The sequence below is a fragment of the Vicugna pacos genome, unplaced genomic scaffold, assembly GCF_048564905.1.
Source record: "Vicugna pacos unplaced genomic scaffold, VicPac4 scaffold_113, whole genome shotgun sequence".
NCBI lineage: Eukaryota > Metazoa > Chordata > Mammalia > Artiodactyla > Camelidae > Vicugna > Vicugna pacos.
The window spans coordinates 1,059,324-1,072,422 of NW_027328793.1; the positions used below are offsets into that span (position 1 = coordinate 1,059,324).

At 61.4% G+C, this 13,099-nt stretch overlaps 1 protein-coding gene across 1 annotated transcript; it reads left to right on the forward strand.

The window, feature by feature from the left end:
* The first annotated feature begins 10,904 nt into the window (after positions 1 to 10,904).
* LOC140694934 (uncharacterized) lies at positions 10,905 to 12,870 on the forward strand. Its single transcript, XM_072957928.1, has 3 exons — positions 10,905 to 11,255; positions 11,696 to 11,972; positions 12,283 to 12,870. The coding sequence occupies exons 1-3, from the start codon at positions 11,121 to 11,123 to the stop codon at positions 12,813 to 12,815; spliced, it is 945 nt and encodes a 314-aa protein (XP_072814029.1). The 5' UTR covers positions 10,905 to 11,120; the 3' UTR covers positions 12,816 to 12,870.
* The last annotated feature ends 229 nt before the right edge of the window (positions 12,871 to 13,099 follow it).

Below are 13,099 nucleotides of genomic sequence, written 5' to 3' on the forward strand. Positions count from 1 at the left end.
TCTGGCTGTGACTCTTCCCTCCCGGGTGGCCGTCTCAGCTGACCAAGGTCCCAGTCTGCTCTGGCAGCAGAGGGTCGAGCGGGCAGAAGCGGGAGTGGTCCTGGCCGGGCAGGGCTCTGAGACCTCCGGGCCGGGCTCTGAGACCTCCGGGCCAGGCCCGCTGCCGCTCACTGTCATTGCAGAGCCGGACACTGCAGGAGCCGCTGGATCAGGACACCCACGCCGCCTCCCCGAGCGAGGGGCCGCTGCACGCTTCTCAGGGCCAGCACCAGCTCCGGTTGAGTCTGCACACGGAGGGGTCCCCGCCACCACGACGGCCTCCTCCCCAGAAACCGCCCAGGCGGCACGCCAGGGTCCTGCCCGCGGCTGACAGGCAGCTCAGCAGACCCGGCTCTGACCTGGAGCAGCTCCCTGCGAGTCAGGTGGAGGACCAGGAGCCCACCGAGGCACAGCCCCAAGGTGAGAAGGGCGGGGCTGGTGAACGTGTGCAGCTGAGGGAGGGCCGAGGCCTGGGCCACACAGGGAGGCGTCCCCAGAGGCTGCTGCTGGCACCACAGCAAACACTGCTCTCAGACCACCTGCCTACAAGAGTTCAGTCACAAAACACATCCTGTGGGCACTTGCTGGGTGGGAGCTGTCCGCAAAGCTCTGGGAAGATGTCCGCCCTTGAAGAGGCCCACGGAAAGGGAGGCACGTGGCTCAAGTTTTCCTCTCTCAAAGCACGAGTGAGCGCATCCACGAGACTGAAAGCTCTCTCCACTTCCAACAGTCACAGATCCAGAGCAGGCGCGGGCAGGGGAAGATGCCACAGACCAAAACCAGGACCATCAGGATCCAGCAGGAGACCCCGAGCTCCCTCCTGCTGCTCCTGCAGCTTCTGCAGCTCCGGCAGCTAACGCTGCTCCTGAAGATCCTGCAGCTCCTGCAGCTCCTTCCGCTCCAGCAGCTCCCACTGCTCCTGACGATCCTGCAGCTCCTGCTATTCCTCAAGGTCCCGCAGCTCCTGCTGCTCCTCAAGGTCCCGCAGCTCCCGCTGCTTCCAAAGGTCCTGAAGATGCTGCACCTGCAGCTGGACCGCTGGGCCACGGACAGCCAGTTCACGCGTCAGCAGCCCCTGGGGCTGAGCCCCCTCTGCGCCCACCCGCACCTTCTTCTTCAAAATCCCACCGTGAATCCCCTCCCGCACCCGACCTTGACTTCCATTCCCCTGAAGTGATTTGTGTTTGGTTTTTCTTCACTTGCCTCTGTTTCTTTCATATCGGTTATGGCATCCTTTATCTTGCCTTTTTAAGTTTCTTTTAATAAAATATAGACTTTGTCCCTCTGAAATTCTGCAATTCAGGAGCACCAGGTGCCTTCACGATGCCGTGCGAGCATCACTGCATTGCAGGCTCACACCATTCCTTTCTTCAAAGTAAAAACTTGGATCCACAGCACGCACTGCCCCCCACGCCCTCACCCCCCAGCCCCTGACAGCCCCGAGTCCTCTTCCCCTCTGGGTGTCTTTACCTCTCCTGGGTGTTCCCTGTCAATGAAGCCACAGGAAAGCTGGCTTTGCGTGCCTGCCCACGTGGCTTAAGCGGGGGCTGGTGATGTTTTCTTTTGTTTTCACTTGAAATCGCATTTTGATTATTGGAAAGGGAAATCCAGGTGGGCTAAAGATGTCATGTGCAAAATGAAGCCCTTTCGGTAACTCTCTGCATAACCTCGGGGGAGGCGCTGCTCTTCCCCCTGGGACGCCACAGCCACAAGACAGAAGGGAGATGCTTAGCTCTTCCTGGGGCAAAAACAAAAGCACACAAACCAAGAAACCAGCTAAAGCCCAGAAATATACCCGGAAAGAGACTCCACGACCCGCGAGGTCCCAAGCTTGGAGAAAGGCTACACATCCCCGGGGTCCAAAAACCTCTCGAAACCCAGCGCTCTAAACAAACAAAACACACACGCAGATCCAAGGAGAGGCACAGCAGGTGGCCAGTGTGCGTTAGACGTGCTCGACCTCTCGGGGGAGGACACAGGCAGACGGATACACTGTGGAGACAGCACTGGTCACCATGACGCTGGCAGGGCTTTAGCCTGGTGACAGCCAGCCCTGGTGACAACGTGAGGAGGCAGAGGCCCCAGCAGATCCCCCGGATGGATGAGAGAACAGACACACCTCTCCAGGGAAACAGTGTGCAGGACGCATCAAAGGGCCACAGGCGCAGCAGCCCTTCCCCGGCAGTGCCGATCCTTACAGCTGACCCCACCAAAGTGCTCGCACAACTTGCAAAGAAGGTTTTTACTTCAGCAACATGAAAACAATCAGTATGTCATCAAGGCATTTTCAGAAGTGACCTGCCCCGGGCCCTAACATTACAAACCCAGAAATACACAGGTACGCACGTAAATGTACACTCACATGCATCCAGGAAAAGGGACAGAGAGACTGACACACAGACAGGCGGAGGGAGAGAGAAACAGAGAGAGAGAGAGACAAGACAGGCGCTGAGAGACACAGAGGGGGAGAAGGAACAGCGGAGCTGGGAACGAGCGGAAGTCACGCCCATTTTCACACGTCACTCTGCATGTCACAACCAGGTCCCAATGGCCATCCACCCTGCAGGGGAGGGTGTGGTGGGGGCTCACACGAGGAAACGTGACCAGAAGGCATAAAAGCAGAGAGCATTGTGGGGCAGCCCACCCGAGGGGCCGAGATGAGACACTGGGCCTGAATCTAAACATGACACAGTGACCCAGGAGGTGGTATGCCAGCGAGAACGAAGTCACAGTTATGTTCAGTTTCTCCCCACCCCCCGCCCCGACAGGGAGCTGGGAAGCAGGTGGCAAGGGGAGTGACTTTCTCCGGACCCCAGGGCAGACCCCACCCAGGCTGTGTGGGGTGTGCTCTGCGCTCCGCCAGCCCTCTCTGGGGCCCTCCCTTTGCTGAGTCTGCGCGCGAGCTCCCTGTGATGCCAGCCCGCGGGACTGACAGGTGAGGCAGGTGTTTGTGCCTCTGGAGATACGATGGCTTCCCCGGGAAGGAGGGGCCAGGATGATCCCCACTGTGCCGACGGGGGACTGGGGAGACCCTGAGAGGCAGGCAGCTCGTCCAGAGTGACAGCACTGCGGACGACGGCGGGCCGGGTCCGAACCCAGCTGCGTCCTCAGAGCTGGCGCCCTGGCTGCATCCAGGCCTCCGCAGGGTCCTGGGCAGGGGGGCCGAGTTGGCGTCACTGTCTGCGGACACGGTATGGGCTGGGAGGTGAGCAGTCAGCAGCCCAGAGAGGCCCCTGGGGAGCTATACGGAAGGAGGAAGCTTGGGGAAGGGGATCCCAGGAAGTGACCTCACTTCCCTGGCAACCGAACCCAACAGAACTTAGACCCGAGGTCACCGGGCACCCACTCTGCCGAGAAGCCCCTACTCGGCTCACCCGCTTGGTGAACTCAGCTCAACTCAGTCACCCATGTTCTGCTGTGTCCCAACACCCCGAGGCCGCGGTGCCCGGAAGGCCCGCAGCCAGGGGCTGCGCCAGCGGTGCCGGCGCTGGCTCAGCTCTCACCCCAGGCGCCTCTGGCCTTTTGGCCACAGGGACCCAAAGGTAACCCAGGGAGGCCCGGGGCAGGCCCGACCAGCCCAGGCCACCATCAGACCCCACCCGGGTATAGCCCCACATCCCCTTCCCTTTGCTGGTGGAGGTGGGCAGTCACGTTGGGCTGGGGTGGGTGGGGCCTGCCTCAAGCACGAGCAGGTCAGAGGCCTGGGGGCCTGTCACGTCCGCACCCTGGGTCCCAGCTGGCGGGCTGGGCTGTGGCCAGCCGGGCAAGGACCTGCCGCACGAGTCCAAGCCCGTGCCCTCTGGCTGTGTCTCTTCCCTCCCGGGTGGCCGTCTCAGCTGAACAAGGTCCCAGTCTGATCGGGCAGCAGAGGGTCTAGCGGGCAGAAGCGGGAGTGGTCCTGGCCGGGCAGGGCTCTGAGACCTCCGGGCCGGTCTGTGAGACCTCCGGGCCGGGCCCGCTGCCGCTCACTGTCATTGCAGAGCCGGACACTGCAGGAGCCGCTGGATCAGGACACCCACGCCGCCTCCCCGAGCGAGGGGCCGCTGCACGCTTCTCAGGGCCAGCACCAGCTCCGGGTGAGTCTGCACACGGAGGGGTCCCCGCCACCACGACGGCCTCCTCCCCAGAAACCGCCCAGGCGGCACGCCAGGGTCCTGCCCGCGGCTGACAGGCAGCTCAGCAGACCCGGCTCTGACCTGGAGCAGCTCCCTGCGAGTCAGGTGGAGGACCAGGAGCCCACCGAGGCACAGCCCCAAGGTGAGAAGGGCGGGGCTGGTGAACGTGTGCAGCTGAGGGAGGGCCGAGGGCTGGGCCACACAGGGAGGCGTCCCCAGAGGCAGCTGCTGGCACCACAGCAAACATTGCTCTCAGACCACCTGCCTACAAGAGTTCAGTCACAAAACACATCCTGTGGGCACTTGCTGGGTGGGAGCTGTCCGCAAAGCTCTGGGAAGATGTCCGCCCTTGAAGAGGCCCACGGAAAGGGAGGCACGTGGCTCAAGTTTTCCTCTCTCAAAGCACGAGCGAGCGCATCCACGAGACTGAAAGCTCTCTCCACTTCCAACAGTCACAGATCCAGAGCAGGCGCGGGCAGGGGAAGATGCCACAGATCAAAACCAGGACCATCAGGATCCAGCAGGAGACCCCGAGCTCCCTCCTGCTGCTCCTGCAGCTTCTGCAGCTCCGGCAGCTAACGCTGCTCCTGAAGATCCTGCACCTCCTGCAGCTCCTTCCGCTCCAGCAGCTCCCACTGCTCCTGACGATCCTGCAGCTCCTGCTATTCCTCAAGGTCCCGCAGCTCCTGCTGCTCCTCAAGGTCCCGCAGCTCCCGCTGCTTCCAAAGGTCCTGAAGATGCTGCACCTGCAGCTGGACCGCTGGGCCACGGACAGCCAGTTCACGCGTCAGCAGCCCCTGGGGCTGAGCCCCCTCTGCGCCCACCCGCACCTTCTTCTTCAAAATCCCACCGTGAATCCCCTCCCGCACCCGACCTTGACTTCCATTCCCCTGAAGTGATTTGTGTTTGGTTTTTCTTCACTTGCCTCTGTTTCTTTCATATCGGTTATGGCATCCTTTATCTTGCCTTTTTAAGTTTCTTTTAATAAAATATAGACTTTGTCCCTCTGAAATTCTGCAATTCAGGAGCACCAGGAGCCTTCACGATGCCGTGCGAGCATCACTGCATTGCAGGCTCACACCATTCCTTTCTTCAAAGTAAAAACTTGGATCCACAGCACGCACTGCCCCCCACGCCCTCACCCCCCAGCCCCTGACAGCCCCGAGTCCTCTTCCCCTCTGGGTGTCTTTACCTCTCCTGGGTGTTCCCTGTCAATGAAGCCACAGGAAAGCTGGCTTTGCGTGCCTGCCCACGTGGCTTAAGCGGGGGCTGGTGGTGTTTCTTTTGTTTTCACTTGAAATCGCATTTTGATTATTGGAAAGGGAAATCCAGGTGGGCTAAAGATGTCATGTGCAAAATGAAGCCCTTTCGGTAACTCTCTGCATAACCTCGGGGGAGGCGCTGCTCTTCCCCCTGGGACGCCACAGCCACAAGACAGAAGGGAGATGCTTAGCTCTTCCTGGGGCAAAAACAAAAGCACACAAACCAAGAAACCAGCAAAAGCCCAGAAATATACCCGGAAAGAGACTCCACGACCCGCGAGGTCCCAAGCTTGGAGAAAGGCTACACATCCCCGGGGTCCAAAAACCTCTCGAAACCCAGCGCTCTAAACAAACAAAACACACACGCAGATCCAAGGAGAGGCACAGCAGGTGGCCAGTGTGCGTTAGACGTGCTCGACCTCTCGGGGGAGGACACAGGCAGACGGATACACTGTGGAGACAGCACTGGTCACCATGACGCTGGCAGGGCTTTAGCCTGGTGACAGCCAGCCCTGGTGACAACGTGAGGAGGCAGAGGCCCCAGCAGATCCCCCGGATGGATGAGAGAACAGACACACCCCTCCAGGGAAACGGTGTGCAGGACGCATCAAAGGGCCACGGGCGCAGCAGCCCTTCCCCGGCAGTGCCGATCCTTACAGCTGACCCCACCAAAGTGCTCGCACAACTTGCAAAGAAGGTTTTTACTTCAGCAACATGAAAACAATCAGTATGTCATCAAGGCATTTTCAGAAGTGACCTGCCCCGGGCCCTAACATTACAAACCCAGCAATAGACAGGAACGCACATAAATGTACACGCACATGCATCCAGGAAAAGGGACAGAGAGACTGACACACAGACAGGCAGAGGGAGAGAGAAACAGAGAGAGAGAGAGACAAGACAGGCGCTGAGAGACACAGAGGGGGAGAAGGAACAGCGGAGCTGGGAACGAGCGGAAGTCACGCCCATTTCCACACGTCACTCTGCATGTCACAACCAGGTCCCAATGTCCATCCACCCTGCAGGGGAGGGTGTGGTGGGGGCTCACACGAGGAAACGTGACCAGAAGGCATAAAAGCAGAGAGCATTGTGGGGCAGCCCACCCGAGGGGCCGAGATGAGACACTGGGCCTGAATCTAAACATGACACAGTGACCCAGGAGGTGGTATGCCAGCGAGAACGAAGTCACAGTTATGTTCAGTTTCTCCTCACCCCCCGCCCCGACAGGGAGCTGGGAAGCAGGTGGCAAGGGGAGTGACTTTCTCCGGACCCCAGGGCAGACCCCACCCAGGCTGTGTGGGGTGTGCTCTGCGCTCCGCCAGCCCTCTCTGGGGCCCTCCCTTTGCTGAGTCTGCGCGTGAGCTCCCTGTGATGCCAGCCCGCGGGACTGACAGGTGAGGCAGGTGTTTGTGCCTCTGGAGACACGATGGCTTCCCCGGGAAGGAGGGGCCAGGATGATCCCCACTGTGCCGACGGGGGACTGGGGAGACCCTGAGAGGCAGGCAGCTCGTCCAGGGTGACAGCACTGCGGACGACGGCGGGCCGGGTCCGAACCCAGCTGCGTCCTCAGAGCTGGCGCCCTGGCTGCATCCAGGCCTCCGCAGGGTCCTGGGCAGGGGGGCCGGGTTGGCGTCACTGTGTGCGGACACGGCATGGGCTGGGAGGTGAGCAGTCAGCAGCCCAGAGAGGCCCCTGGGGAGCTCTACGGAAGGAGGAAGCTTGGGGAAGGGGATCCCAGGAAGTGACCTCACTTCCCTGGCAACCGAACCCAACAGAACTTAGACCCGAGGTCACCGGGCACCCACTCTGTCGAGAAGCCCCTACTCGGCTCACCCGCTTGGTGAACTCAGCTCAACTCAGTCACCCATGTTCTGCTGCGTCCCAACACCCCGAGGCCGCGGTGCCCGGAAGGCCCGCAGCCAGGGGCTGCGCCAGCGGTGCCGGCGCTGGCTCAGCTCTCACCCCAGGCGCCTCTGGCCTTTTGGCCACAGGGACCCAAAGGTAACCCAGGGAGGCCCGGGGCAGGCCCGACCAGCCCAGGCCACCACTCAGACCCCACCCGGGTATAGCCCCACATCCCCTTCCCTTTGCTGGTGGAGGTGGGCAGTCACGTTGGGCTGGGGTGGGGGGGGCCTGCCTCAAGCACGAGCAGGTCAGAGGCCTGGGGGGCCTGTCACGTCCACACCCCGGGTCCCAGCTGGCGGGCTGGGCTGTGGCCAGCCGGGCAGGGACCTGCCGCAGCAGTCCAAGCCCGTGCCCTCTGGCTGTGTCTCTTCCCTCCCGGGTGGCCGTCTCAGCTGAACAAGGTCCCAGTCTGATCGGGCAGCAGAGGGTCGAGCGGGCAGAAGCGGGAGTGGTCCTGGCCGGGCAGGGCTCTGAGACCTCCGGGCCGGGCTCTGAGACCTCCGGGCCGGGCCCGCTGCCGCTCACTGTCATTGCAGAGCCGGACACTGCAGGAGCCGCTGGATCAGGACACCCACGCCGCCTCCCCGAGCGAGGGGCCGCTGCACGCTTCTCAGGGCCAGCACCAGCTCCGGGTGAGTCTGCACACGGAGGGGTCCCCGCCACCACGACGGCCTCCTCCCCAGAAACCGCCCAGGCGGCACGCCAGGGTCCTGCCCGCGGCTGACAGGCAGCTCAGCAGACCCGGCTCTGACCTGGAGCAGCTCCCTGCGAGTCAGGTGGAGGACCAGGAGCCCACCGAGGCACAGCCCCAAGGTGAGAAGGGCGGGGCTGGTGAACATGCGCAGCTGAGGGAGGGCCGAGGGCTGGGCCACACAGGGAGGCGTCCCCAGAGGCTGCTGCTGGCACCAGAGCAAACATTGCTCTCAGACCACCTGCCTACAAGAGTTCAGTCACAAAACACATCCTGTGGGCACTTGCTGGGTGGGAGCTGTCCGCAAAGCTCTGGGAAGATGTCCGCCCTTGAAGTGGCCCACGGAAAGGGAGGCACGTGGCTCAAGTTTTCCTCTCTCAAAGCACGAGCGAGCGCATCCACGAGACTGAAAGCTCTCTCCACTTCCAACAGTCACAGATCCAGAGCAGGCGCGGGCAGGGGAAGATGCCACAGATCAAAACCAGGACCATCAGGATCCAGCAGGAGACCCCGAGCTCCCTCCTGCTGCTCCTGCAGCTTCTGCAGCTCCGGCAGCTAACGCTGCTCCTGAAGATCCTGCACCTCCTGCAGCTCCTTCCGCTCCAGCAGCTCCCACTGCTCCTGACGATCCTGCAGCTCCTGCTATTCCTCAAGGTCCCGCAGCTCCTGCTGCTCCTCAAGGTCCCGCAGCTCCCGCTGCTTCCAAAGGTCCTGAAGATGCTGCACCTGCAGCTGGACCGCTGGGCCACGGACAGCCAGTTCACGCGTCAGCAGCCCCTGGGGCTGAGCCCCCTCTGCGCCCACCCGCACCTTCTTCTTCAAAATCCCACCGTGAATCCCCTCCCGCACCCGACCTTGACTTCCATTCCCCTGAAGTGATTTGTGTTTGGTTTTTCTTCACTTGCCTCTGTTTCTTTCATATCGGTTATGGCATCCTTTATCTTGCCTTTTTAAGTTTCTTTTAATAAAATATAGACTTTGTCCCTCTGAAATTCTGCAATTCAGGAGCACCAGGTGCCTTCACGATGCCGTGCGAGCATCACTGCATTGCAGGCTCACACCATTCCTTTCTTCAAAGTAAAAACTTGGATCCACAGCACGCACTGCCCCCCACGCCCTCACCCCCCAGCCCCTGACAGCCCCGAGTCCTCTTCCCCTCTGGGTGTCTTTACCTCTCCTGGGTGTTCCCTGTCAATGAAGCCACAGGAAAGCTGGCTTTGCGTGCCTGCCCACGTGGCTTAAGCGGGGGCTGGTGGTGTTTCTTTTGTTTTCACTTGAAATCGCATTTTGATTATTGGAAAGGGAAATCCAGGTGGGCTAAAGATGTCATGTGCAAAATGAAGCCCTTTCGGTAACTCTCTGCATAACCTCGGGGGAGGCGCTGCTCTTCCCCCTGGGACGCCACAGCCACAAGACAGAAGGGAGATGCTTAGCTCTTCCTGGGGCAAAAACAAAAGCACACAAACCAAGAAACCAGCAAAAGCCCAGAAATATACCCGGAAAGAGACTCCACGACCCGCGAGGTCCCAAGCTTGGAGAAAGGCTACACATCCCCGGGGTCCAAAAACCTCTCGAAACCCAGCGCTCTAAACAAACAAAACACACACGCAGATCCAAGGAGAGGCACAGCAGGTGGCCAGTGTGCGTTAGACGTGCTCGACCTCTCGGGGGAGGACACAGGCAGACGGATACACTGTGGAGACAGCACTGGTCACCATGACGCTGGCAGGGCTTTAGCCTGGTGACAGCCAGCCCTGGTGACAACGTGAGGAGGCAGAGGCCCCAGCAGATCCCCCGGATGGATGAGAGAACAGACACACCCCTCCAGGGAAACGGTGTGCAGGACGCATCAAAGGGCCACGGGCGCAGCAGCCCTTCCCCGGCAGTGCCGATCCTTACAGCTGACCCCACCAAAGTGCTCGCACAACTTGCAAAGAAGGTTTTTACTTCAGCAACATGAAAACAATCAGTATGTCATCAAGGCATTTTCAGAAGTGACCTGCCCCGGGCCCTAACATTACAAACCCAGCAATAGACAGGAACGCACATAAATGTACACGCACATGCATCCAGGAAAAGGGACAGAGAGACTGACACACAGACAGGCAGAGGGAGAGAGAAACAGAGAGAGAGAGAGACAAGACAGGCGCTGAGAGACACAGAGGGGGAGAAGGAACAGCGGAGCTGGGAACGAGCGGAAGTCACGCCCATTTCCACACGTCACTCTGCATGTCACAACCAGGTCCCAATGTCCATCCACCCTGCAGGGGAGGGTGTGGTGGGGGCTCACACGAGGAAACGTGACCAGAAGGCATAAAAGCAGAGAGCATTGTGGGGCAGCCCACCCGAGGGGCCGAGATGAGACACTGGGCCTGAATCTAAACATGACACAGTGACCCAGGAGGTGGTATGCCAGCGAGAACGAAGTCACAGTTATGTTCAGTTTCTCCCCACCCCCCGCCCCGACAGGGAGCTGGGAAGCAGGTGGCAAGGGGAGTGACTTTCTCCGGACCCCAGGGCAGACCCCACCCAGGCTGTGTGGGGTGTGCTCTGCGCTCCGCCAGCCCTCTCTGGGGCCCTCCCTTTGCTGAGTCTGCGCGCGAGCTCCCTGTGATGCCAGCCCGCGGGACTGACAGGTGAGGCAGGTGTTTGTGCCTCTGGAGACACGATGGCTTCCCCGGGAAGGAGGGGCCAGGATGATCCCCACTGTGCCGACGGGGGACTGGGGAGACCCTGAGAGGCAGGCAGCTCGTCCAGGGTGACAGCACTGCGGACGACGGCGGGCCGGGTCCGAACCCAGCTGCGTCCTCAGAGCTGGCGCCCTGGCTGCATCCAGGCCTCCGCAGGGTCCTGGGCAGGGGGGCCGGGTTGGCGTCACTGTGTGCGGACACGGCATGGGCTGGGAGGTGAGCAGTCAGCAGCCCAGAGAGGCCCCTGGGGAGCTCTACGGAAGGAGGAAGCTTGGGGAAGGGGATCCCAGGAAGTGACCTCACTTCCCTGGCAACCGAACCCAACAGAACTTAGACCCGAGGTCACCGGGCACCCACTCTGTCGAGAAGCCCCTACTCGGCTCACCCGCTTGGTGAACTCAGCTCAACTCAGTCACCCATGTTCTGCTGCGTCCCAACACCCCGAGGCCGCGGTGCCCGGAAGGCCCGCAGCCAGGGGCTGGGCCAGCGGTGCCGGCGCTGGCTCAGCTCTCACCCCAGGCGCCTCTGGCCTTTTGGCCACAGGGACCCAAAGGTAACCCAGGGAGGCCCGGGGCAGGCCCGACCAGCCCAGGCCACCACTCAGACCCCACCCGGGTATAGCCCCACATCCCCTTCCCTTTGCTGGTGGAGGTGGGCAGTCACGTTGGGCTGGGGTGGGGGGGGCCTGCCTCAAGCACGAGCAGGTCAGAGGCCTGGGGGGCCTGTCACGTCCACACCCCGGGTCCCAGCTGGCGGGCTGGGCTGTGGCCAGCCGGGCAGGGACCTGCCGCAGCAGTCCAAGCCCGTGCCCTCTGGCTGTGTCTCTTCCCTCCCGGGTGGCCGTCTCAGCTGAACAAGGTCCCAGTCTGATCGGGCAGCAGAGGGTCGAGCGGGCAGAAGCGGGAGTGGTCCTGGCCGGGCAGGGCTCTGAGACCTCCGGGCCGGGCTCTGAGACCTCCGGGCCGGGCCCGCTGCCGCTCACTGTCATTGCAGAGCCGGACACTGCAGGAGCCGCTGGATCAGGACACCCACGCCGCCTCCCCGAGCGAGGGGCCGCTGCACGCTTCTCAGGGCCAGCACCAGCTCCGGGTGAGTCTGCACACGGAGGGGTCCCCGCCACCACGACGGCCTCCTCCCCAGAAACCGCCCAGGCGGCACGCCAGGGTCCTGCCCGCGGCTGACAGGCAGCTCAGCAGACCCGGCTCTGACCTGGAGCAGCTCCCTGCGAGTCAGGTGGAGGACCAGGAGCCCACCGAGGCACAGCCCCAAGGTGAGAAGGGCGGGGCTGGTGAACATGCGCAGCTGAGGGAGGGCCGAGGGCTGGGCCACACAGGGAGGCGTCCCCAGAGGCTGCTGCTGGCACCACAGCAAACATTGCTCTCAGACCACCTGCCTACAAGAGTTCAGTCACAAAACACATCCTGTGGGCACTTGCTGGGTGGGAGCTGTCCGCAAAGCTCTGGGAAGATGTCCGCCCTTGAAGAGGCCCACGGAAAGGGAGGCACGTGGCTCAAGTTTTCCTCTCTCAAAGCACGAGCGAGCGCATCCACGAGACTGAAAGCTCTCTCCACTTCCAACAGTCACAGATCCAGAGCAGGCGCGGGCAGGGGAAGATGCCACAGATCAAAACCAGGACCATCAGGATCCAGCAGGAGACCCCGAGCTCCCTCCTGCTGCTCCTGCAGCTTCTGCAGCTCCGGCAGCTAACGCTGCTCCTGAAGATCCTGCACCTCCTGCAGCTCCTTCCGCTCCAGCAGCTCCCACTGCTCCTGACGATCCTGCAGCTCCTGCTATTCCTCAAGGTCCCGCAGCTCCTGCTGCTCCTCAAGGTCCCGCAGCTCCCGCTGCTTCCAAAGGTCCTGAAGATGCTGCACCTGCAGCTGGACCGCTGGGCCACGGACAGCCAGTTCACGCGTCAGCAGCCCCTGGGGCTGAGCCCCCTCTGCGCCCACCCGCACCTTCTTCTTCAAAATCCCACCGTGAATCCCCTCCCGCACCCGACCTTGACTTCCATTCCCCTGAAGTGATTTGTGTTTGGTTTTTCTTCACTTGCCTCTGTTTCTTTCATATCGGTTATGGCATCCTTTATCTTGCCTTTTTAAGTTTCTTTTAATAAAATATAGACTTTGTCCCTCTGAAATTCTGCAATTCAGGAGCACCAGGTGCCTTCACGATGCCGTGCGAGCATCACTGCATTGCAGGCTCACACCATTCCTTTCTTCAAAGTAAAAACTTGGATCCACAGCACGCACTGCCCCCCACGCCCTCACCCCCCAGCCCCTGACAGCCCCGAGTCCTCTTCCCCTCTGGGTGTCTTTACCTCTCCTGGGTGTTCCCTGTCAATGAAGCCACAGGAAAGCTGGCTTTGCGTGCCTGCCCACGTGGCTTAAGCGGGGG

Coding starts and splice junctions, on each gene's coding strand:
- LOC140694934 (XM_072957928.1), top strand. CDS start 11,121: ATGTTCTGCTGCGTCCCAACACCCCGAGGCCGCGGTGCCCGGAAGGCC. Junction 11,256..11,695: donor TTGGCCACAGGGACCCAAAG/GTAACCCAGGGA, acceptor CTGTCATTGCAG/AGCCGGACACTGCAGGAGCC. Junction 11,973..12,282: donor CACCGAGGCACAGCCCCAAG/GTGAGAAGGGCG, acceptor CACTTCCAACAG/TCACAGATCCAGAGCAGGCG.